General features: G+C 33.4%; 1 protein-coding gene across 3 annotated transcripts in view; it reads left to right on the top strand.

The window, feature by feature from the left end:
- The first annotated feature begins 4,895 nt into the window (after positions 1-4,895).
- LOC111051544 (protein regulator of cytokinesis 1) overlaps positions 4,896-26,649 on the top strand; it is a 33,736-nt gene continuing 11,982 nt past the window's right edge. For 2 of the 3 annotated variants that reach the window (XM_022338075.2, XM_039435349.1), the window contains exons 1-7: positions 4,896-5,186; positions 6,090-6,225; positions 7,661-7,759; positions 10,692-10,946; positions 11,585-11,740; positions 21,845-22,009; positions 25,022-25,549. In XM_022338075.2, the coding sequence (XP_022193767.2) occupies positions 5,164-5,186; positions 6,090-6,225; positions 7,661-7,759; positions 10,692-10,946; positions 11,585-11,740; positions 21,845-22,009; positions 25,022-25,549 (1,362 nt within the window). In that variant the 5' untranslated portion in view covers positions 4,896-5,163. The remainder of the gene's footprint in view (positions 5,187-6,089; positions 6,226-7,660; positions 7,760-10,691; positions 10,947-11,584; positions 11,741-21,844; positions 22,010-25,021; positions 25,550-26,649) is intronic. The other variant, XM_039435343.1, reaches the window with a different exon arrangement.

Here is a 26,649-nt window from a genome sequence, read left to right as displayed (position 1 = left end):
GTAGCTGCTCAGAGCTAGACCCAATAACACCAGCATGTGTGCGGTGATCTTTTTATACAAGTGAGACACACCCCCTTCAACCATCTGTTGATGCTAACAAGTACACAGCATGCACGTTGTCAATTTATAGAACAGAGACACATGCCAAACAGCTGGGAGGGCATTAACATGCAGTGTTATGGTTTTTCAAAATTCAAAAAATTAACTCGTCTCTTGATGGCAATTTCATTTAACAAATTTGATTCAATTGTGAAGAATATTAAATTTTCAACAGGATGTCAAGATGCTGATTTACCGTTAACAAAAACAGAAAATATGCACTTTCCAATTTTATCTGAGATATTTGAACTACTCAATATACTAGACAGTGGACATCTACATTATGATAGTACAAATGATTTGCCATTATCTGTTGTTACAAATTCCGATGAACTTTGGAAATGCTTGTACGATATTGCAGATAAAAAATGTAAAAGAACTTAGATCATTGACCTCTCTGTAGAGATATGGATTCAATTTAATCTGACAGTATAGCATTAGATGTAGAGAGAGAGATAGGGAATTTCTCAATTCACTTTAATCTGACAGTATAGCATTAGATGTAGAGAGAGAGAGAGATATATAGGGAATTTCTCAATTCACTTTAATCTGACAGTATAGCATTAGATGTAGAGAGAGAGAGAATTTTTCCCTCAAAGGGAAATTATTTTAGGGAGAGGTTATTTTATTATAGGGAGAGGGGGGAGGGGGATTTCGAGCAAAAAAGCTTCCTTTAACTGTCAGTTTATAACTACTTATATGACCCCAAAAGCGATGAAATTTTTTTCTTCACAACTGAGTTTCTTAAAATTTTGGATAGCTCCTTCCAAGCATCCTCCCACAAATTTCGGTTCATGTATTTGGGATTTTTAGTGTCCCACAGAATTGGCAGTCTTCTGTATCCATCAATTAATCAAATACTGCATTATTGTCCATTTTCAACTCTGCTAATACACAATGATAAATCACAATAAAATTCTCTAAACAATTAGCTTAAACCTATAACTGCAAATACTAAAAGTTTGAATGAATCTCACTATAGCCTAGATATCTAAACCCTATAATAGTATATTGAAGATTACAATATTATAGTTACCAACTGTAATGCCAAATTTGAATTATTATTACAAATCTAATCTAATATCTAACATTTTAGAAACCTTCAGGTTAAAGAAGATGCTTTCTGCTGCTTTGTTTACGTTTTGCCTCGCCGGTATAGCAAAAAAGGGTCCACATAATGTACTAACACATTCAATGCTCGCCCGAGGCGCCTTTGAGCACGCCAAAAAGATATTGTAAGGTTTCCGGTTTGCTCACATGCCTCGGCGAACAGTGTACAGACGTGCGAATGCAAGCCCATACACGTATGCTCACCCGAGGCAAACGTAAATGTGTACACCGTTTGATAGTTTGTTTCTATTCTGTATGTATTCTGTTTCTTCGGACACTAAGACCAGTTACAGAATAGACACGGCCTATATTGTATATTCATACTGGAAGTCGATGAAGCCAAAATCTACTGCCATATCTCCAAATTGTGACGTCAGCATCAGATAGAAAACTTTTTTGTAGAGTTTGTTTACATTGTTTCCCATAGCATATCGTGTCTATTCCAGCGGGAACGCAGCTGGAGTTTACCATTTTAATGAATAATAATTTATAACCTTCTGAAATAGACACAATCTGAAAGTTTTCTATCCGATGATGACGTCATGATTTTGGAGATATGGCAGTAGATTTTGGCTTCAGAGGCTAGACTTCCTATAGTGTGGTCCACATTATAATGACAGTATTTTTTCAACTTTGGTTTTGCTATCCTTGTCTTTGTTACTACCCTTTTCTAGGTCCACAAAGATGCCAATTATGTTTTTGATGGTGTAGGAATATAATTAATTAATGGAGAGAATCGGCATCGCTATTCTCCTATCTTTATCCACTGCCATTATAAAGTGGACCTCACTATAGCCTGTCTATTCTATAACACTGGTCTAAGTTCGGACATTACAAATACCTTAGACCATTTATAGAGTAGACACGTTGGGAAGTCTAGCCTCTGAAGCCAACATCTACTGCCAAATCCGCCCATATTGACGTCACAACCAAGCTAACAACAATGCATTGTTCAACAACAATGTAAGTTAAACACCACAAACACTTACACAACAAACTGTTGTGACGTCAACGTGGGCGAATTTGACAGTAGAGATGTTGGCTTCAACTACTTTTAGTATGAATATACAATTGGCCGTGTCTACTCTATAAATTACAGTGAACTCTAAACTAACTGGAATGGGCTGTCCAATGCTTAGCTACAACCAAAAGTGTGTAAGGCGGTGTGAGTGAGACAGGCATACCGTGTGGGATTCCCTTCTCTCTCGTACTCATACATTCAAGCAGGCTGTTGCAGCTCTTGAGTACGATTTTTCATTTTTAAAGTTTAAAAACGGATTTGAATGAGTATTAGATCACAACCTTTTCTCTTAAATATTGTGATGTATTTGTAGTGAAATGCATAGAATTGAATAAAAATACAACCGAAAAATGGTGATGTATTGTGTTGCATTTGGATGCAAGAATGGGCATGTTAAAGGAAATGAAATACCATTTCACAGGTAAGTCAAACATTTTTATTCTGTTGATTAATTTGAAGAAATCTTTTTGTTTTACATACATTTTCCAATACTTCTTTCTATATTGATCAGTTTATTTGACCAAAAATAAAACAACAAATTTGGTTATATTCCTAGTAAGTTATACCGTATTGTGATAGTTTCTATGTTTATTGAAAATTTCGACCTACTTTATAGCATCTAAAATAAAAAACATAGTTGAAGAGCAAATTAATCCCTTTTCAAAAAAGAATAAATAATATCTGATGCAGAAATTGTGAATGTTTCCCTACAAAGACTATCATTCATTCTATCACACATTCTATGTATGATGTATTTATGGATATAAATTGGTGTTAAGCATCAGCATATAATAAATATAGTATATTTATCATAATATTTGTATATGGTATATTATGTAGGTACAGTAGGCGTATCATACATTTTATGTATAATGTATAATATAAATTTAGTGTAAGTAGCAGCATATAATACTAATAGAATCTGATAGTATAATACTATAATCTAATAGAATCTATAAGTACGAAAAAATAAACATTTAATGAATTTTGTGTAAACAGCTTTACAATAATGATTAATAATTCTGTGTTATCATCATGAGATGACATAGTTTATTTTAGGTACCTACTTTTATTTTGAAAAATAATTATGATATTGCTATCAGCTGAATTGTAATTAATTTTTGAAATCTTCTCATTTCAAATAAATTTAATAATCGTTCAATTTACAATTATAAAATAATTTTATGTGTATAATTATATGTGTATTATTGTTTATATAATTTATAATTACAGTAGCCTCTCTCTTATCCGGACTCATCGGGACTGAGGCCAGTCCGGATAACGTTTTTTCTGGTTAAACCGACGTTCCCTAAAAGTCATTAAATTGGTACGCATATTTTGTAGTTTATAAGCCAATAATGACTTTTACGTAAAAATAATAAACTAGACGCTTTATTATGATATCTGTGAACACAAAACACAAGAAAATAGTTAGTTGCTAAGCCTTTTTACATTTGAAATATTTAAAACCAAACAGCCATATGATTCGTGGCAGGTGCAGAAGTACTGTACAGTCCGGTTGAACCGATGTGCTGATGATATTTTCCGGTTAAAGAGATGTCACTTCCGTGGAGTGTAGTCTGGTTAAACCGATGTCCAGTTAAAAGGTGTCCGGTTAAGAGAGAGGCTACTGTATAGAATAATTATATTTAGCATATTTTACTGTTTGCTTATCATATGGTCATAATTATAATACAATTGATATAATGTTTCTTCATAGATTTCTTTGCATCATTTCTGAAACTCCCACACTGATTTGAAATGTTATCAGAATATTTATTTATTAGATAGAGCGAACAATACAATAGTCCTAGTATATTGCTATTATTACATAATTTAATAATCCTGTGTTATTGAATCATCATAATTATTTTATTTACTACTTTTATTGTGAAAAATATGAGATTGGACTATGAGCCTGTTTCTTATTCCCAATCATTTCATGACAGTTCATATTTGTCCTTGTTAAATAAATGAAAATAAATAAATAATACGCTTCTCTTAAATCTGGCCCAAAGTTATTCCCATGCTTGTGAAAAGTTGACAATACTAAAACTACTGCAGTCACAAATAAAAGAATTCTTCTTTATTAATATTTAACCTATTTCATTATTTTTGCTCTCAAAAAGTTAACAATGAACTGCTTAATAAAGGAAAAATAACGCTTCCGTGGAATAAGACATACAATATAGAAATAAAATAGAAATTGAGACTGTGCAATGCATTCTCCCATAAGAGCCAATGCGTAACAAAATGAACGAATCCCACAGCAATGCGGGTTGCCTATCTTTACCAGCTGCCTCACTTTTCTTGTGTTGCTAGTCCATTCCAGTTAGTTTAGAGTTCACTGATAAATTAATGGTTTACAGACAATGTTTAAGACAAAGACACCAAGGAGGATCGTCCTTGAAAGACACAAAATCAGTGTTGTCAATGTTCAAAATTGCCAAAACATTTCTCATGGAAGTTCGCGTTATTTTTCTGCTAGAATTTTATTGTAAGATAAATTTCACAGGAATTTTTGTTTTCAGACAAATTACAATCAATTTTTGCCAATTGATGCTGTATGAATGAAAATATTTCTTGTTTTTCCTATATCCATGTTCACTTTAGTTGGTTGGCTATACTGTTATTTCAAACTGAAGCTTGCCCAAGCCCAAAAACGGAAAAACCAGTCACACAGCATGCACACAAGTTTCTACTGTTTTTAGTACTGTGTACTGTTTAACGGTTTTTATCAAACTCCAAAGATTTCTTTTAACTTGAATGGGCTTAAAATTTTCTTAATTAATTGACATTTTTAATTTTGACATGGAGCTTTTGTGATTTTGATTTTATGTGTATATTTTGTTGCAACCATTGAGAAATTTAACATCAAGTTATTGTTCAACATCAACATAATATTCTTTGCATATTGAAAATCTACACCGAAAATGGCGTCCCAAGCAGAAATTTGGTGAGTAAAGAAATAGTGTTTATTCAACTATTTTATAGTTATAGATTATTAAATTTTAATTTTAGAATAACAAATTGTAGAATTTATAAATTCACTAGCCTAATTCTTGTATTACCATCAAGGTGAACTTTGATAATTGACAATTCATGAATGCATTTTAATTAATTTTTTCTATCCTACTGATCTTATTGTAGCCTACAAAAACAATTATAGTTGGATTTCGGCTACGGTAGGCTACATCCTAACGTCCTAACTTATTCCTAGCTGTCATTGTCATTACCGTAGTGATGATGATTTTTCAAAGCAACGTACAGTCACAGCCTCATAACTTTGTCCCTAAACCCTAAATCGATTTACTTCTTTCTTAAGAATAGAGATGCTACTATGCATTTGATCAACCAGTGTTTTTGCCAGCTATTCGAGTCATAAACCTGTAAAGTGAAGCACCGCATGTGTAATTTTCAAATTATTAGGAATATAGTAGTCAAATGAGCAGTTCACTGATTTCAATTTTCGCCTACCCGTGCACCGAAAAACTAAGGATTTTTACATTAGACCATATCTGTATAACTAGCCCAAACTTATGAAAATGTATAAGTTAAAATTAAACACAGATGAATATGGTCGACTCATGCTAGTCAACGCAAGTTCATGCGTGTTTGTTTAAAAATGTATTTAAATTATTATAGCCTACTGTACTTGTACAGAATAAGTTCTGTTACAGTATAGTCAGAAGAACCCCAAATTAACGAACTAAATTAATTTATGAAAGCAACCTAATTTTACAATAAATAAATTAAGTTAATAATCTTTATTGCAGAATGTTTACTATTTATTACGTGTTCTATGCTTTTATGATTTCAATTCTAATCATTTAAGTTTTAATTCATTGTCATTTTTCAGGATTGATATGGAGGAGGAAGTGATTAAAACAGCTAAGGCTGTTTATGAGAAACTACAAACAAACTGGGAAGAGCTCTACGGAAATCAAAGTGAAGAGGTCCTCAAAAGATCTAGAAGCTTTATAGAGAACATGAAGGTGAATTGAATCCATAGCCTTTTTCTATTAATTCTGAAATAAATTTCAATTTTCTTCTGCGACAGGGGTGCTTGGAAGTTTTATAACTCAGCTTATATATTATTTTCATTCATTTGTTGAAAAATACGAACTGCACATTGCATTTTTACTTTATCTGCTTACTTAACAGCATAATCTATTTCCTACTAGATTACGGAAGCTATTAGGTACATAGGTACAGTAAAACCTCCAAAAAACTACAGTTATTACTATGTAAAGACAGTTTTTCCATTGACTCGATTCCGATTGGCTATATTGATCACGTGGTACAAATCCATAATAACATTCCTAAGAAACTCTTTAATCCTATCTTAATCTATTACTAGTAGTTCTGTGAACAGTAGACCTCACGCAGTATTCTCATCCACAAGTACCAGATGTCAACTGTTTTAAATGTTAACAAACTCAGTTCACGTTTGAATTTGTATTCCATATGATATAATTCATCCAGTTCCGTGATGATCTTTCTATCTAATGAAAATTAATTTTTTAGATTCAAAAATATTATAATTTCTCCAGCATTATTTAGTTCATTCTTTTTTTTTATTCACCTATTAAATTAGTTTTTTCGAATGTGAGAATATTGATACTGATGGGCACGCATAATAATACCATGACTGCAAAACAAAATATTGAAACCAAAGATCTTAAAGCTGCGATTAGATCAAATTTATTAAAAAAATGTTAATAACTCAATCCTTTTAGATTATATTAGATTGAACATAACTTATCATACACATGATGAACATATGTGTTTGTCAACTTCCGTTCAATCTAATAGAATCTATAAGGATTAAGTTATAACCATTTTGTTAATAACTTTGGTGTAAACCCAGCTTAAAGATGCATAACTGTCTTTGATTGAAACTATAGACCTTATACAAAATAATACAGTAATAGACTGGCTTCTCCACACATCTGTGTAATCACTTGTCAGCTGATTTATGATGAATAATTCTATAGTCTGATTTTTACTCTAATATTTGCTTATGAAGGAGGCTCCTTTTTCCTTTTATATTATCCTTGAAATGCAAAATTTCCAAAAACCTTGTATATACGTCGACGCGCAATTTTAAAAGGAACATACCTGTCCATTTAATTCGTATTGCATTGCAATATTGAGACTTCTTTATAACAATTAATTAGAAATATATTTTGAACGAAATTCTTTGTCATGGCATATTTATTTCAAATACTTACCCATAACCGTATCCTCTGTTTATTGGCAACTTAATTTTGATCCTTGTAAAATATTAGGCTATAAAGTAAGTATAAAGACATCCATGTTCCCTTCATGGTAAACCTAATAAAATTCGCGCTTTCTGAATCAGGTACTCAATTATTTTGTTTCTCCTGTATTTGATCTCTAATAACTCACTTTCTTCCATTGATGTAGGAATATCTTTTCAATCTGGAAAGAGAATCGGACAATGAGAAAACGGCAATGATCTCCAACATTGAAGAGTTGTTGGCGAAAATACAGAAGCTACAAAAGGTAAATTATTAACTTGTTTCGCAATTTTATAGCCTAATATATTTAGAATTATGTTAAGTATTTTCAAGATTGATTGTTGCGGAGGCTGCAAAAACTGTTATAATCTTATAATTTTCTTCATCAGTTCGATGTCATGTACGTTTTAAAACCAGCTTTATAGGTTATATAATTTATAATCTAATTGTACTTTACAATAATCTGTTTCAAGCCGGAACTCAGCATAATTTTCTCCAGTAGTTTGATATCATGTGTGTTTTGAAACAGCCTTTTTAGCTCACAATTTTATCGTTGGTATTAATTTTCTATAACTTGCATTAAACCTGATCTCTTATGAACCCTACAAAACTTTTGGGTAAAACCTAACTGAATGTTTGCATGGAACAGTCAAGGGAGAACTATACAAACGTGAGTCCCTTTGGCTAGTAAAGGGTGCGGGCTCATTAGTAACTTTTTGGTTCAACTTTTTCGGTGGGGAATAGAAAAAGCGTTTCCTGTCTGCCGGGAACACTGCAACCTTCGATTGTTCTAGTTTGTTGGGTGCGGAAGTGAAGCTTGAATAACCCGATTTCCGTGGTTCTACCTCTAGTAGACAATGATACGATGTAGACGATGATTACTAGTACCAAGTTGAGTAGAGGTGGTGTACTTATAGCCGTACATAGTAGTATCCCATGTAGATCTCTAGCTGTTCAAAATGAATGTATATTTGTAATATGTTCCCTGTCTACTTGTAAGATTCTCTTAGTTTGTGCCTATATTCCTCCTAATCAGCCAGCCTCTGTTTACGAAGACCTGTGTGATTCTATTGATTTTGCAATTATAAGTGCTGGTAACCTAATAGTATAATATTAATGGGTGATTTTAATTTACCAAATTAGTCCAGTCACTATATACAATAGTGCGCGCAATTTATTTTGTAGTTCTGATTTTTTAATATATTATTTGGGTACATAAGAGAAGTCCAGAACCAATATTTTCATGCAAAATTTCCTTGTGCTAGATACAGAGTGGTCCAAAAACCTCGGCTCATTTTCCAGTTTTCAGCTATTTCTGCCAAATCTCGTAATCGGACAGAAAATTTGTTCCTGTCTTTTTTTAGATCATAAAATTCTGAATAAAATGAGATCATTCGGAACTCTATCTCCAATGAGTACTGAGTTATGATTTTTCAAAAATGAGTGAAATTTGAAGAAAATATCAATTTTGATGAATTTTAGTTTTTGATCAACAATATCTTCCGATTGTTACCATTTACATGTATAATTCAAAATCCCTCTGGGCGTATTTTTGTGCTTTACAATCTGAGATCAGGTAGAGCGCTCTATCTCATATAGATTTCCAGGTACACCTGACAACAATGCTCCTTGTATTGTGAAAAACACCTAATTTTCAGCTTCAACCATCATCATCAACTACATTGTCCTCACATTGATATTTCGCACAATGACATAAGTTCATGAGATTATGTTCTATGAGAATTACCCGTTAGATGCACTTCAATTCAGTATTTCCTAATGGAGAGGCGCGCTTAAGGACACCTCAAGGATCAAAATGTCAAACACTAATAACTTTTGACACAATGCTCAGATTTCATGGTACTACACTTCATTCTTCTCGGCTCGTCAAGGCGGTTCAAAATCATGCATCATAAGTCAAATTTGGTCAAAAATAGAAAATTTATTGTTGAGTGTACTTAAACCCATAATTCTTCCAATACAATTGGAATACCAATTTTGGTTTTCCCTTTCTTGTTTATGCCCCTTGTGGCAAACTTCCTTGGGCCTTTTCACTTTGATATAATATCTTATGTTAACTATGATTTATTTTGTATTCCCATTTTTGTCTTTCAAATTATCCACATTTTTTCCATTATTGTATATTATTTTATCTATATATTTTTGCTTGTATCTCTTTTTCTATGTTATTTTTCTAATATTGTATATTATTTATGTATATTTTTGCTGTTATCTGTTTTTCTATGTTATTTTCATGTTAAATTGGTGTTGTATCGTTGGAAGTTGAATAAATAAATAAGTGATGTATCTGGACAAAGTTTGCAGTCTTAGAACAATGATACCGGTAGTACACACACAAAAATTTCAGAACATGAAATTTGAGATATTTGCATTATTAAAATGCTATCACATTCTGCTTGTTTTACTGAATCTCAAGAAATTCTATTTTTCTTCTACAACGAAATTTAAGCTTTATATATCGTATTTTTCTCTAAACTGACCTGTAACGGACAAATACAATAAGCCAGTGCACAGCCATATTGAGTACAGTTGATCCAAAACTGGAGCAATCAATTATTAGTTCAAGTAAAACTGTAGAGGAAATCAAGAAGCCTGCTAGTTTTCCTGATCGTTCAAAAAAAATTGGATCTAGCAAAGGAATTCGATACAGTATAACATCTTACTGAAAAAGCTTCAGGCTATGGGTGTAAGAGTTGTTGTCTCAGAATGGTTCAAGTCCAAATAAGAGTCCAGGAGCAAATAATCAGTCTATTGTATCAATACTTTGTAAATAATTGTCGCTTATTGCTCTCCCTTGACCGTTCCATGCCCCAATTTAGTTAGATTTTACCCAAAGTGTGTTAACTTATAATTTTCTCCAATAGTTTGATGTCGTGTACGCCTTAGAAAAACCTTAATTCTTAGTTTAAATTCTCTTTCTCAATTTAATCGTGCTTTTCAATAATGTGTTCCAAACAAGATCTTTTTCAACTCAGCAAAAAATGTTTCATAATATTGTATATCTTGTATCATATGAAACAGCCTTTACAATTCTAAATTGTATCTTTGTATTATTTTCCCATAATAATGAAATAAGAAGTATTTAGATTATTCAAACCTGATCTTTCTTGAACCATGAAAAAACTGTGTCATTATTTTTCTTTTACAATTTTATTGTTGTTGGTACTCTTCCACAGGAACTTCACATCAAAGAAAGCATCGACATGGAGTTCGAGCCGCTGGCCGAAGTGAACAACAAGCTATACAACATGTTTTCTTCTCACATGCGTTTGAAACGAGAGAGGCAGGCTGAGTACAAGAAGCTGCGAGACGAAGAGGAAGAGCTTTGCAAACTTCTCCGTCTGCAGCTGGCGCCAGAGGTCAAAGGGGTGGCTTCCCAGGCTGAAATGAACAATCTCGAGGAGCTGATAGAAGAGCTCAAGGAACAGAAGGTATTCTACTATAGTACAATGATTGTATTTCAAATAGGATCTTATAGAAAAATTTGATGAGAAAATTGTACTTCAGTAGAGTGTAATATAAAAAAAAAACATGTATTTCAATTAGTCTTTTTATAAATGTACAAAATAAACAAATGTTCCAAGTAGGATGTTATATATAGAAGAGCTTCAGGAACAAAAGGTATTTTACATTTTACTGAGTACAAAATTAACAAATGGTATTTCAAATAGAATCTTCAGAAGAGTTCGAGGAGCAGAAGGTATTTTACAAGAGTACCAAATGAACAAATAGTATTTCAAAAAGTATTTTATACACGATTCGAGATGTAAAATGTATTTATGAAAATGAACAAATTATATTTAAAATAGGATCTTCTAGAAGTGTTGAATTGATGGGTTAAGGTTTTAACAGTACCCTGTGGTGCAAAAATGTATAATAATAGAAACAAATTTATTTTAATATGTTTTGAAGTACAGTTGTGTTGATCTTTTTCATGAATTCGAGAAAAATACTGGATGGCCAAAAACGCTCCTATTTTAATTAGATTTTTCATGATTTTGATTAAAAAAACTTTTTATCACACATTCAGAGAGCTTATTTATTTTTTGCGTTGTAATGTTTTCCTTAGGCAGAGATGGAGAACTCCATTGATGATCTGCGAAATAAATGCACAGAGCTGATGAATGAGCTTGGAGTGTCCCCACTTCTGAGCATTGAAAAGTTTTGCATCAGTGGTAACACCACATTGTTCAGCTACGACAGAGACACAGAAAAAGAGCTGAAGGTGAGTCGCCTATTCATAGCTAACTGTTCACATTCTTAAATCCAGTAGTTGGTTTCAATCTACTTATCGCTTGCTTGTATTCTATCGTAGAGGAAATATAGCTTAAAATGATATCCCATGGTATAGGGTGTTTGAGTTTCCAATTTCATAGTTTGTTCAAGCGCATAGTCCACTTAGTTGTTTTTCGTGAAGCTATGTGATGCTGGATAGTCTCTCATAGAGTGCCGTTTTTGCACTTACCGGACCAAGACAGTAATAATTAAATCAAAGTTTATTCATCAAAAAACAATTACAATACAAATTAGAATATTATAACATTTAATACAATTAAAACAATGAAGTTTCATGCTTTGAATAATTTCTTAATAGGCATAGATAAATTCAATGAATAAATATACACCCCACTATTAATGATATGTGTTAGGGTATAAGTTATTAGTTGCTTGTTGCATGTTAATTACTATTTGCAAACTTCATTCAGTGATATAGGATTAAAGTTTTTTGTATTGAAATTAGTAAAAATGTAAAATACATACTTAATGAAATTGGTAGATAGCCTAAATATTAATGTTCTATTAACGATAATAATTAGAAACTTAATTAAAAAAAAATGAAAAACTAGTAAGGGAAAGGATTAAGAATAAATAGTTTCAATATTTACAGTCTAACTAAATTTTCACAATTTTCTACTCCAATATCAACTAACCAGGAAAATAAACTTTTCTTGAACTTGTGTCTATTGAATTCTTCCCCAATGTTACTTGGTATTGAATTGTAAATTTTTGGTCCCAAATATTTGTAGTTTCTTTGCCCAAATGTAGTGTTCATCCTTGGTTCTATTAAATTCGTGTTTCTCTGTCTTGTTTGATGGTTATGATCTGCCAGTCTTATGTGTTCGTTGTTTCTCCTCATTCGCGTGATGATAGCCTGTATGTAGAGTTGTCATACATTCAGTACTTTACTGTCCTTGAAAATAATGTTCGTGGGGAATTTGATTCTCCTTGAAACCTATTATTTTTAGTATTCGTTTTTAAAGTTTATAGAAAGGTTCAATATGTATAAAATTCTTAGCTCCCCAGATAATTATGACGTATTTTAAAATTGATTGCACTAAAGAAAAACAAACTGTTTTTAATGTCTCATAGTTGAGGATTTTACGGAGTTGATAGAATTTGTAGAGAAGCTTCCTGATCCGGGTAATTGGTAGATTAATAAGCTTGTCCCATTTAAATTTGTTGTCCACTATTGTTCCTAAATATTTTATTTCATTGACTTGTTGAATTGAAGGGCAATCACACGGGTTGTTGATGCTTCCACAGTGAGGCAGAATTATTGAAGAATCCGGTGGTCTCGTCCGATCTGTCAGAAAAAGCTAAAGAATTTTGTTTTTGTTGCATTTACTGTAAGCAAATGTTTTCTCAACCTTTTATCGACTTTCATCAATTCTTCCTGTGCCAGATTAAAAATTTCCTCCCAGGTGTTTCCTTCAAATAGTATACACCAGGCCCGGCCCCAGGGGTGGGCGGACCGGGCGGCAGATTTTGTGGGCGGCAAATTTTAAGGAAGGGAAGATTTTAAAATACAAATGAATAATATATATTCATAATATCAAATGTGAATAGTAAAATTATATAAGAAGGTTTTCCAACGTCCAGCTAATTAAGACTTTTCTAAGATCAACAATGTCCCAGGAACGTCTGAGTGGTCTAGCGAACATAAAATAGTTCAATCCCCAGATCAATTGGTGAAGGAATTTCCCCATGGAAAGGTCAGACGAGTTCTACTTAATTATCAGGTGTGTTAATCAAACTTGTAGGAATTGTAGTTTTGATTACTTAACAAGTTAAGTAGGCCCAATACTCTGTTGCAGTCTAAGGCTGTGCAAAGGCTAGAAATAGACTTTCTACTGGTGATATTTTTCAAAGTTTTTCGATTTTTATATTATCAAGCTATCAAAATGAAAAAGTTTTCTTGGAAAAACATTTTTTTTCGATCATTAATTTTTGAGATAATATAAGCTCCTAAAGTTTAAATTTTTGGGACAGAACATTTCAAATTTGGTAAGAGATAAATCCATGAGATTTATAGGATGAATATTCTTCATGGTATTGTTGATTGAATAAAGCAAAAAAAATTGAAAAAAATTTCCTGAAAATATCAATTTTTGAGAAAGTTATTCAATTTACAAAAAAACTCAACTAAATGTTATTTTTGGTCAAATTTAGTAAATTGAATAACTTTCTGAAAGATTGATATTTTTAGAAATTTTTTGTTTTATTCAATCAACAATACCATGAAGAATTTATAATTTGAATTTCATGGATTTATCTCGTACCGAATTTGAAATGTTCTGTCCCAAAAGTTTAAACTTTAGGCGCTCATGTCTCAAAAAGTAATGATTGGAAAAAAATGTTCTCCTAAGAAAACATTTTCATTTTGATAGCTTGATAACATACAAATCGAAAAACTTTGAAAAATATCACCAGTAGAAAGTTAATTTTCAGCCTTTGCACAGCCTGTTTTCTTATTGTGTACATGAACATAAATAGTTTAATCAGATATTTTTTGTTACTAGTCCAGTCACTATTATACATTGGTGCTTGCAATAATTTACATTGTAATTCTGATTTTTTAATATATTATTTGGATACAGGAGAGAAGTCCAGAACCAAATTCTTCATGCAAAATTCCCTTGTGGCCCAAAAACCTCGTATTTTCGGTTCATTTTCCAGTTTTCAGCTATTTCTGACAAAATCAGTGATCGGACAGAAAAATTTGCTCTTACCTTTTTTTAAGATTATAATATTCTGAATGAAATGAGATCATTCGGAACTCTCTATCTCCAATGAGTACTGAGTTATCCTTGAGCGCGCCTCTCCACTAGGAAATAATGATATGAAGTGTATCTAACGGATGATTCTCATAGAACATAATCTCATGAACATTGTGCAAAATATCACTGTGAGGACAATATTGATGGTGATGATGATTGAAGCTAAAAATTAGGTGTTTTTTTTCACAATACAAGGAGCATTGTTGTCAGGTGTATCTGGAAATCTGTATGAGATAGTGCGCTCTACCTAGTCTCAGTTTGTAGAGCACAAAATTACGCCCAGAGGGATTTTGAATTTCACATCTAGATTGTAATAATCGAGATATATTTTTGATCAAATACTAAATATGATCAAAATTGATTTTTTTTTCTTAAAATTTAACTCATTTCTGATAAATCATAACTCAGTACTCATTGGAGATAGAGAGTTCCGAATGATCTCATTTCATTCAGAATTTTATAATCTTAAAAAAAGGTGAGAGCAAGTTTTTCTGTCCGATCACTGATTTTGGCGGAAATAGTTGAAAACTGGAAAATGAACCGAAAATACGAGGTTTTTGGGCCACTCTGTATATAGCACAAGGGAATTCTACATGAAGAATTTGGTTCTGGAATTCTCTCTTCTTGGAAATTTGGAACATAATAGGTTTATGATATAAAAATTCGATTGCACTAGGTCTCATCCTTGGGAAAACTCGCTGAACGACATTAAAAGGATAATTCATCCTTGGCTGAAACAACTGAAACTTATGTCGTCTGTGGATAGTAAAAAAGTGAGTGAGCGATTGAGTATGTGAAAAATCAAAATTTCACATCCCCGAAATTCATAAGATGACGTATAGCCAGTTGTGAAATATAAACACGATCATTTTAGAGAATTGTGTTCTTTTTATCAATAAATAGAAATAACGAGCAAAGCTCGGTGCCCCGATATTTTATTGATAAACAGAACACAATTCTCTAAAATGATCGTGTTTATATTTAATAGCTGGCTATACGATCAGCTTATGAATTTCGGGGATGCGATAATTTGATTTTCCACAGAATCACTCGCTCACTTTTTACTATCCACAGACGCCGAAAGTCTCAGCTGTTTCAGCCAAGGATGAATTATCCTTTTAATGTCATTCAGCGAGTTTTACCAAGGATGAGGCATAGTGCAATCGAATTTTCATATCATAAACCTACTATGTTCCAAATCTCGTGGAAATCGTTAGTGCTGTTTTCGAGATCCGTTGAACATAAATAACCAGATATAATAATATAAACAGACATACAGAAATTGCTCGCTTAATATAATAGGATATCTGTAACTGGAAACATGAAACAGGCCGTTAGAGTGTAGTTACTCACACTGTGGGACCCAGGTTCAAATCTTGTTTCGACCAGATTTTTTTTGCAGACGATACTAATTGTTTTATCTTATTCTAATAATATATCATTATAAAATTATTATTGTGACTATATAGAATAATTAGATTGAATCATCTTATTATTAAATTGATTTATCAATACATAAATAACTTACTATTATTATTTATGTTACAGATAGCCTAACTCAACTATTTTAGTGTGTACAATTTTTATAATCATGAAAATTAATCAACTAATAAATCAACAACTACTTTAGTTGTAGACAATATTTAACATCATAAACATTTCTTTAATCTCTAACTTCTTTTATTCATAACTATCAGTTATTATTTTAGTTATTTTTTACTGAATTTTCAGTTTATCAGGTACAATAATTATTGTATTGTATGCATTTTTGTGTCGCTCTACAGTGTCAAGTCTTTTGTTTTCCTTTTGGTATGAGATCGGAAACCGATTTGTGAGCATTAACATTCTGCATAGGCATAACAAGCCATAACATTGAATCCACTTTCCATGAAAAACATCATTAGCAACCTCCTGTCATTGTCACCAACAAACCCATCTTATTTAGAATCATTTTCCGTCTCACCAACGTCTGTTGATAAGTCCGGTGTCCCTGCAAACAGTGTCTCTAGCACTTTCAATAGAGAAAATAATATATGACATGGCTAAATCTTCACAATATACTGTACTTACTGTACTGGCCCTTCTCATTAGATTGAAAGTTGTATTCATAAGCGAGGTCTACTGCTCGCAGAACTACTAGTTTTAATAGCATTCAATTTCATTTTTGTTTTTGGTTTAGAGTCAGTAGCATCTCTGATTACTTTCCACATTTTTTTATTATCCTTTCCAGCTTCATACAATTTTTCTCTATAGTATTGGTCCTTTGTTCATCAATTATTAAAGAAAGCTGTGAGTGTATTCCTCTACCGACGATAGAAGTTGGTTAAGTTTATGTTATTTGGGTCTTCCTTTCTTTTTTTGTTGAGTAGATTTCTGGTTCTTATTGCTGCTACTATACCTATGGTGATCCATGGTTTCATAGGTTTGTACTTCTTCTGCTGCCGATGTTGCTTGATATTATTTTGTATATGTTGTCTCAAAGTTGGTAAGAAGGTGTCATAAGATGTATCTGGATTATTATCTTCTAAAAATGAGTCCACTCCTCATTCAGTAGTTCATTCTTCAAGCTATTAATGTATAGTTTCTCGTTCATTTCCTGTGTTCTAGTTTCATTTGCACTATTTCTTGAATTATGTTGCACTCCTAGAATTGTGGTGAAGTGATCGGTTATTGTTGACTCATAAATGATCCCTGGAGTTGGTAGCAATGTGATCTATGCGTGAAGAAGTTTCTGCTGTAGTTATGGTTGCTTGCTTGATGCAGAGTCTGAGCCCATGCTCGCTTAGAAGATCGCAGTAGTCATTCAATTGATGATGTGGCCGAATTGGAAGGGTGTTAATATTCATGTCTCCTGCACATATGACTTGTTGTCCTTTTAATTCATTTAGGATCGATTCTAAGTCACTCAGAAAATCTGAAATATCATTGAAGGAGGTGATCTGTAACTTATATTGCAAGGATGTTCCACTTTCTGTCTGCTGCATCCAACCGAATATGTAGGACATTTGCCTGATTAATCTGTAGCTCCACACATTGTGCATTTATACTTTCTTCAACATAAACAAATACACCATCATTTTGTAATGGGTTGTTTCTGGTGGAAAATACATCATATCCTTGAATGGACTGGACTAATTCAGTCCTAATCCAGCATTCGGTTAGAATAATAACATCAAAAGGAAAACCAATGTCGCACAATTGAATCATCAGCTCAAATTTTTTTCTGACACTTCTTATATTGAGACAGAAGATTCTCAAATCACACTAACTCAATGCTGCACAAAGTTGATCACTTCATCATTTATTTCCTCAAAATAATCAAGATCCTCGAAGCTGGACCAATTTGATAAGTTGTTGTTACTCATTATTTAAACTCTTATTAATCCTTTCCATGTTTTTCTCATTCCAGCTTAAGAGAAATTCTCCACTTACATCATTTAGTTTTCGAATTAGGGTCAGCACTAAATCTTCTTGCCCCGTTGTGATATATCTGAAGGTTTGTGTGTGTCTGCTCATTGCTACTATTACATTTTGTGGGCTGTTAGGACCTCATTTTTTTGTACTAATGTCCTGGTAGTAGCTGGAAAGGATGTAGCAGACGTCTATTGGACATCTAGTTACTGTTTGATGGATTCTCTTCTCACAGAGAGATGAAATGTGTGACCATTTAGCTGTTAATTTACTCCTTTCTATGTATGGTATTTGGTTTGAATCTCCTAGCAGAATAATCTCAGAAGCACCAGCGAGAGATGAGACAAATTCCACGAAACCTGTATGCGTTAATACTGCTTCATCTATGAATACACGTTTGTACTGTTTTTTTGATCCGTTTATTATAAAAGATGAGATTGTTCTATAATCCTGCTTAATTATTCTTTCATGTTTATTTTTGTGAATTCTATTCACCTCTTGCCTAATTTCATTTATTCGAGCTCTTGTCTGACACAAAATGAGATCTTTACCTGGTGTATGTTGCTGAAGAATAAAGTGAGTTTTACTAAACCCTGGTACTCCATCCATCCAAGTTATTTTTGGCATCTTACAATATTTGTGATGTCAACTTCTAGAATATTCTTCAGTAGCTCAGCATTCAGCATGATTTGGGTGTCTCTACTGACTAGAATATAGTTAAGAATGACTTTGTTGTTTCATCGTAGGGTACGTATTTTCCTTCATTTTCCAAACAGAAGCCCATTCGATATGTAGTGGATGTCGGCCACAGGAAAGTCTTAAGTCGATTGTCGTAGATGTTCATCTCGTTTCGCCTTATCTCTTGAATATATCCACTTCAGTTTACTATCACTGCATTCCCATATCGTCTGTGATTATACTTTAATACGCTGCTGAAGAAGATATATTAATGAATTTTCAACAACATGAAAGCGAATTGAGCTATTATTTACGTTCCGTAAATAAACAGTAGGTAGCCTAAGCTATTGTATTCATCTTGACTCAGCGTTTTCTTCTTGATTGAATGTGCAAGGCCTTCTGAAATGCGTAAACTATTTTTATTCCAGCGAGCTAATGATAAATTAAAATCTGTATGTTGACCAAAGCTGAAAATCAAAGACGTCCTACTTTTCGATGATTGTTTTATTAACTCTGTTCTTTTAATAGATGATAGGAAATCTTGAATATCTATTCTTACTATTTCATGCTGTGAATTGCTTTGATGATTTCGAGCTAGAAATTCTACTCTTAATCTTCTTAAGCACTTCCATAATTTGCTCGATCAATTATGCATTGTTGCAATGCTTTCACATAGCTGGTACACTGTATATAGTTTACTTTGTGGTCTGAGGGCTTATCAGCTCTTTTGCAGTTGAAACATACTAGAGGTTTATCAATGGAAGGGCAGGTTTTGATGTTGTGTCCTGTGATGGAGCAATGACCACACATGTCTTCTTTTTTTACAATGTTTTGTCAAGTGCCCATGGACTTGACATTCATAGCACCTTTGCACTGCATGGTAATCATTAAATCTACATGATGTCATATCTATAAATATTTTTTTCTTATTAATTATAGCTTTCCTAATTTTGGGTTCACATTCTACTACCCAATACACGGAATCCTTGTTTTTCGGCCCTAATTTGAATGATGGCTTGCAGCCTTCTACAAATGTTTATTTTTCTATCCCAGAACTGACAAAATTTTTGTTATATATTTCTTCAGTTACCTCTGTTATTGAGATCAGATGGAACATCATAAACAATTATCCTGGGTTTTTCATTTTGAAACTCAGTTATCTTGATTTGATGGAACATCATAAACAATTATCCTTGGTTTTTCATTTTGAAACTCAGTTATCTTGATTTGATGGAACATCATAAACAATTATCCTGGGTTTTTCATTTTGAAACTCAGTTATCTTGATTTGATGGAACATCATAAACATTATTATCCTTGGTTTTTCATTTTGAAACTCAGTTATCTTGATTATTGAACTGGGGATCGCTTGAAGTAGCTTTTTCGGTAGTTGTATGATGTCTGCGTAAGTAATAGGCCTGTCTTTATTTTTAATTTCCTGAACAGATTTGCTTATGTCCTGTAATGAGTCGTGAATTTTGGATGTCCTAGAGAATCACTTATTTGGCTAATCGTAACTGCTCTCGTTTCTACTTTTACTATTACCAATGCTAATTTCTGAACTAATTCTAAGAAATTATCATATTCGGCTCTGGAAACCTTGTTTTTTTTATTCTGGCGTAGCCCATTACTTGAATTCCGAAGAAATACTCTTCATGTTCATTATGTCTGTGGTGAATTCACTCCATTACTTGAATTCCGAAGAAATACTCTTCATCTTCATTATGTCTGTGGTGAATTCACTCAGCAATAATTGTTCAACATCTTCCATTTTACCTGGTTGTTCTCGTACTTTGAGTCCTTGGTTTCCTGGAAGGCTATCCTCTTCTTCCTCCTCGAATTGCGGGATCAGTCCTTCCGGTGGTTTGGTTGGTGTCCTCATCTATCCGACGACGATGACGTATGAAGATAGCTGCTGTATGGTTATGTTCCAGTGACCCACTTATTGATGAAAGATGATTGTTTTGAAAGCTAACACTACGGTGAAACTAAACTATTAAGATGTTTATTCTACGAGCGCTGCTTTAAGACTGATAATCAACAATAGCCAACAGTAATGAACAATAATTGGCTTGACATAACAGTGAAATTTGGAACACAAACTCCCTATACCATGGGGTATCTTCTTATACTATTTTTTCTCTATGATTCTAATTGATGGAATTTATATTCTCAGTTCTCAATACTTTTTTTAATACTATTAATACTCTTTACAATGAATTTATGACTTGACAGCGTCAAGTCCTGTAAGTAAATAAATTGTTTGATACATTCAAATAATTGACATGAATGAATCAAGACAAGGAGATGAAATCTCTGCTATTTCAAGTGCTTATTGTATTTATATTCATTCATAATATTTATTTATATACTATGTAAAAATTTTAGCCATAAGACAAATCAAATTGACTTTGATGTTTTTGACCTATTAAATAAATAAATCATCAATTTTATTCAAAAGAAATCAAAATACAAAACAATTCAATCAAAATACAAATTTCCAAAAACAGGCTTCATGGTGAAATGTGTTGAAAAGAAAGAAAGGAGTGAAATATGACTGTCTGTCGGTATGAAAGTGAAAAAACGTTTTTATAAACATCGCATCGAAATCATAATTCTTAATTTGATTTATAACTTACTGTAATTATTGATCTATTCCCAACTTTCTATCGCAACATGGTGTTGCCGAAAGTGCTCAAAACATACTAAGCTGCACTCTTACCATACTCACCTCTGGCTTACTGTATCATTGAGGAATACATTTGAAGCATTTTTGTTTTTTAAATTTCATGAACGTTCCCACGCCTGTTACGGTATTGCAATAATTGTAATTTGTGAATTGGCCATGCAATAGAGGGTACTGGTGAAATGTGCTGTCACTTGATTTTATTAAACCCTTTCCAGCATGCCAAACTCTCATGATTACAGGCGTAATTAATTGTATATAAGTACCAAGTTTTCATTCATATTGTAAAATTCGATTGAACATCTAACTCACTTGAAAAAGAATGTTTTTCATCATTTAAATGGTTTCTTGTATTTGGACTTATGTGATACGACAATACACTTGGCCCAATATAAATAACACCATTAATTAATCTAGTATGAAATATTCAATAATTAGTAATTGATCTCATCTCATGTAATCAGACCACTCATGTAAAGGGGTTTGAATGTTTCAGAAATTGTTGGAGAAGATGCTGAATCAGCAACAGAGTGCTATTGAAGAGGCCAACCAGCTGAGGAGTAAACTAAGTGTACTGTGGGATCGAGTAACCGTGCCTCACCACATCAGAGATGAAGTACTAAGCAATTGTCGCGGCCACTCCAAACATGAAATAGCACAGGTATGAACTGCATTCGTTACTGAACAGTAAACACTGTTTGATTCTTCCATTATCCTTTTCTATTAATCAGCAATACTCTCTTCAAAGATTCTTTTATATTGTTTTTATTTTTTCAACATGTACTTGGTTATTACAATCTAGACTGTTCAAATCAAATAGCTTTTTTCACAAAAACATAATACAAATTTATAAAATTCATTTAAACATTTGAAAGTGAATACTCTCCACAAAGACTTGAGTCTGTGAGAGGAGAGTGAGTTCTTTCAAGTTGATAGAGATTATGTTCTCATGTTTTGTACATATTATAATAAAAACTATTATAATTCAATTTATTAACATTCTTCAACAAATCAAAGAATATAAATTGTACACAAAAAATCATACTAGATCAAATTCAAATTCTTTATTTGCCATAATATAATACAATTTTTTCAAAACAAAAACACCATTAAAAACTTAATTTAAATATAAACATGAAATAAATAATAATTCTCAAAATTAGCTTATAGGCTTTGCCAGCAAAACCAGAGGTTTGTGTGCTGCAACGAGTATCAATCTTAGAAATCTTAACTTACAAAATTAATAAACCATTCAATCGATTTATCAATATTGAAAAAAAAGAAATAAATGAAAGAAAAATAAATAATAAACAAAGGAGTTTTAGGTAAAAACGTCTAAATTGAAACTAAAAATCTATAATATGGAGGTGTCAAAAGATAAGGAGATCAATCAATGAATGGGTAGCGTCTGGGACGGCCAAGTGCTTTTATTACATGTCTTTGCAATACGAGTATCTTGTTCATGTGCTTATCCAAGGCACCACCCCACACCCTGATTCTATTCTGGAAAATTCATTGAGCATATGCCGAGTACACCAATTTTACTATATACCCATCCCCGAGACCGCTCAATTTATGAAACTTATATATGACATGTCTCATTCTTCTACACAGACTATCAATGTGAGCATTCCACTTCAGATGACAGTCGAACATAACGCCTAGATATTTTATTACATCCGCTTTTTCCAACGAGCTGCAACCACAGTCCTCGTGCCCCACCCGTTGATAGACATAATAGGCGCAGTCAGGGGAGTGAATTTTAATACCCGTATGTGACCCTTCCCGGGGGGCTGATCTCACTGAGGGTGAGAAGGCCATGTGAAGCTTTTCTTTGCATTCAGAGTTGATGAATGTTGATCCAGCCATGATTTCACAATAGCCAGACCCGATTCCGTCAATCTCTCCACCTGAATCCAATCTGATCCGGTGGAATCCAAGGCAGTATCATCGGCAAAAGATATAGTAGTACAGTTATTAATATTTATTTTTAAGAGATCATTAATGTATATTAAAAATAATATCGGAGATATAAGTATATACAAACATATTATATGAATTACTTAATATGAGCTAGTTTCTGAATGTACAGGCTGATTGAATCAGTAGCTCTGCAGCATCCCTGCCAATTTCTAATAACCATCTACTCAAATGTTGCTTGTAGGTGTTGAAACTGTAATTTTCCGACTGTTTTAAATGATAGAGAACGTTCCTATACAATATATGACAAATGTATTTACTATTATTTTTGATGCAGTTATGTAGGAGTCGGGGATGGGCAATACCAAAGTTAATTAGATTTCTTGTATTATGAGTTTAACTAAATTATTGAAAATGGAGTGTTTGTTGTAGTATATGTAATTCATTAAAACTCGTATCTAAACCTAAAGCTGTCCAATATTAAAAACTTGAAACTCTTGGTAAACAAGATAAGATGAGTAGCGATAGTCTTGCCCGAGACATGTCTTGATGATTGCTCGCTGTGCCACCGCCACCGGCTCCAAGGCAAACGATGAGGCTCCACCCCAAGCTATGATTCCATACATAAGAACTGACTGGATAATAGATAGCTTTGAAACCATCGCAGTGTCACACCTCTGACCCCACAGCATTCAATTTTTGCAATAGTTTTAGTCGGCTCACAGCATCAAACGCCTTGGCAATATCAAGGAAGGTAATAAGTACATTATTACCCTCACCCACCTTTTGCACTATTTCGCTTGTGATATCGAACAGAGCATTTTTTATGTATTCTTGTTTAATCTGAAGCCATGACCTTGGCAATCTTGAATGCATTTGAGAATTTGCCTGTTCGGATACTCTCATTAATGATGTAGGAGAGAGGCTCGATCACAGCATTTATGTGTTCTTTTATAAATTTAGTATGGATGCCATCCTGACCCGGAGCAGAGCCTCCTTACATATTCTTGACAATTTTGTAAATGTCAAGCCGTGTCACAGGTTGCAACTCGAAAGTCACATTGGTAGAATGATCTACATCACTCACCAATAGTGGACCACGCTCCGGAATCGTACCCGCCAAACGAGCTCCAACATTAGAAAATAAATTATTGAATGAATTACTAATTCGCTTGATGTCCGACTCTAACGGCACCCCATCCCCGTGAAACTGTGCCAGGGGGAATCCCCCAGCCACACCTGGCCTGCATGCCAACTCATTTACCACTGACCAAAACTTTTTAGGATTTCCTCCTGCACTATTAATTTTTTCCTTAAAGTAGTTTGTTTTTGCATTTCTGATTGTTGAATGTAAAATGTTCCTATAAGTGCGGTATTGCTGACGCAATTGAATATTGAACATTAATCTGTCTCGGAATCTAATAGAATTAACAAGGCTCTGAGTTATCCAAGGTTTTATTTTTCTGTTTTTGGCTGTTACTGGTTTGGTCCGTGTATTACTTTCTATGGCTGATTTGACAACGCTAATGAAAGTATTAGTAGAATAATCAACATCATCCCTTACATCAGTCACACAGCCCCAATCAGTTCGACAACAAGGCAGCGCCAACGGCATTCCAATCAGTAACCCTGTAAGTTGGTGGATCACCCCCGTGTTGTATCTAAACCTACTATTACTGTATTAAGCAGTATAGCAGTTACAGTTGCTATCATTTCATTACAGTATACTAGAATTTGTTTATTTTATTTCCAGTTGAGAAATGAAGTGAATCGATGTGAAGAATTGAAGCGTGCAAACTTGAAGATTTATGTCTCAAAAGTGAAAGAAGAATTGCAGTCGTGGTGGGACAAATGCTGCTTCTCCGATGTGCAGAGAGCCTCTTTCCGTCACTTTCACGAGACACGGCTCACCGAGGATTTGCTCGAGATCTTGGAAATGGAGTTGGAGAAGGTGCGAGGATTCTATATGAAATACGAACATATCTACCAGATGAACGAGGAACGGAGAATTATGTTTGAGAAGTTTCGCGAACTGGAAGAGTCGGCCAAAGACTCTAACCGGCTATTCAACCGCGGATGTCTGCTGCTCAAGGAGGAGAAAGCTCGCAAGAAATTGCAGCGTGAAATGCCGGCTCTTGAGACGAAACTGAAAGCAAAATTAGATGAATTTGAGGCCACAGAAGGCGAGCCGTTCCTTATTTTTGGCAAGGATCTCCGTCTCGAGATGGAAGAGGAATGGCAAGAGGTGCATCAGAACAGAGATGCTAAAAAGACGGCCAGGGTACGTATGTTATGTTGTACAGTAACTGACTTATTTATTAGAAAGTAACTAAGGATCACGATAAAAATCATACACGATATCCCATTGCTTTGGTAAGATAACCGATTTGCTGTCATTACTCTCTTTTATTCGTATAGAGTTTTGTTTGTGGGGAATTGCTCACCTGAGGGCCCATGTAGCCTGATTATAAAGGGTGTGTGCACACAGTTAGCGGTCAGGCGTTCCAAGTTCCTGCGGAACTATAGGGATATGGACAGCTGGCCGCTTTCTGTGTGATTAGTTCAATTGAGATACCACTACATTAGACATGATGCAATGAAGATACAAAATAAATATGGATAGAATATCATGTGATCTTATTTTCAAGTGCAATATTATGTATATAGTGTTTTTAAAGGTCAAAATACTCTAAGTGATATCCATATTGTGGCTCTGCTAGCATAAGTTGAAACTTGTGCGGTTATTTTTAGCTAACTATTCAATTATTTATTTCTTGAGGTGAACATTTAAAAAAGTCTCGACCCCTACCCCCTGTGCTAAGGGATGAGGGTGTGGTTCAAAGGTACCATTTTTTAGTTTCTCGCATATAACTAGAAAACTAAGCATCTTACGTACATGACTATCCCATTCAAAATTGAAGCTTACATCATTTCCTATAATATTGAACTAACAACGCTCTCTATATTTTTTATAGTTTTCTTGAAATCCGCTCTTGAAGATGTAACATTTTTGAAAAAGTTTTCCTCCAATTTTTTTTTTAACATTTAAAAATCGATGGAAAATGTCCATACTGATTATGAGCTTGTAGAGCATCAAATTTTCTTCGATTTGATGTATAATTTCACAAGTTTACGCTTTACCCCACGACTGTTGCAGCAGTTTTAGTGTTGAGTGTGAATTCTTGACAAAGGGATTTGGAGGGAATGTTTCAAACACAATTTTTGACTTTGCAGCTTTGTTGGGACGAGTTTGGTAAACATATCAAAAGTCCCCATCCCTACCCCTTGTGCTAGGGGGTGTTTCAAAAGTTGCATTTTTTAGATGTTTGCTTACATACTATTGGTGTTTTATATCTTATTTTCAAGTCTATTCTATGGATA

Source organism: Nilaparvata lugens, chromosome 1, assembly GCF_014356525.2.
Source record: "Nilaparvata lugens isolate BPH chromosome 1, ASM1435652v1, whole genome shotgun sequence".
Taxonomy (NCBI): domain Eukaryota; kingdom Metazoa; phylum Arthropoda; class Insecta; order Hemiptera; family Delphacidae; genus Nilaparvata; species Nilaparvata lugens.
Note: the sequence above shows the minus strand (reverse complement) of the source record. Positions and strands in the feature narration are given on the sequence as shown.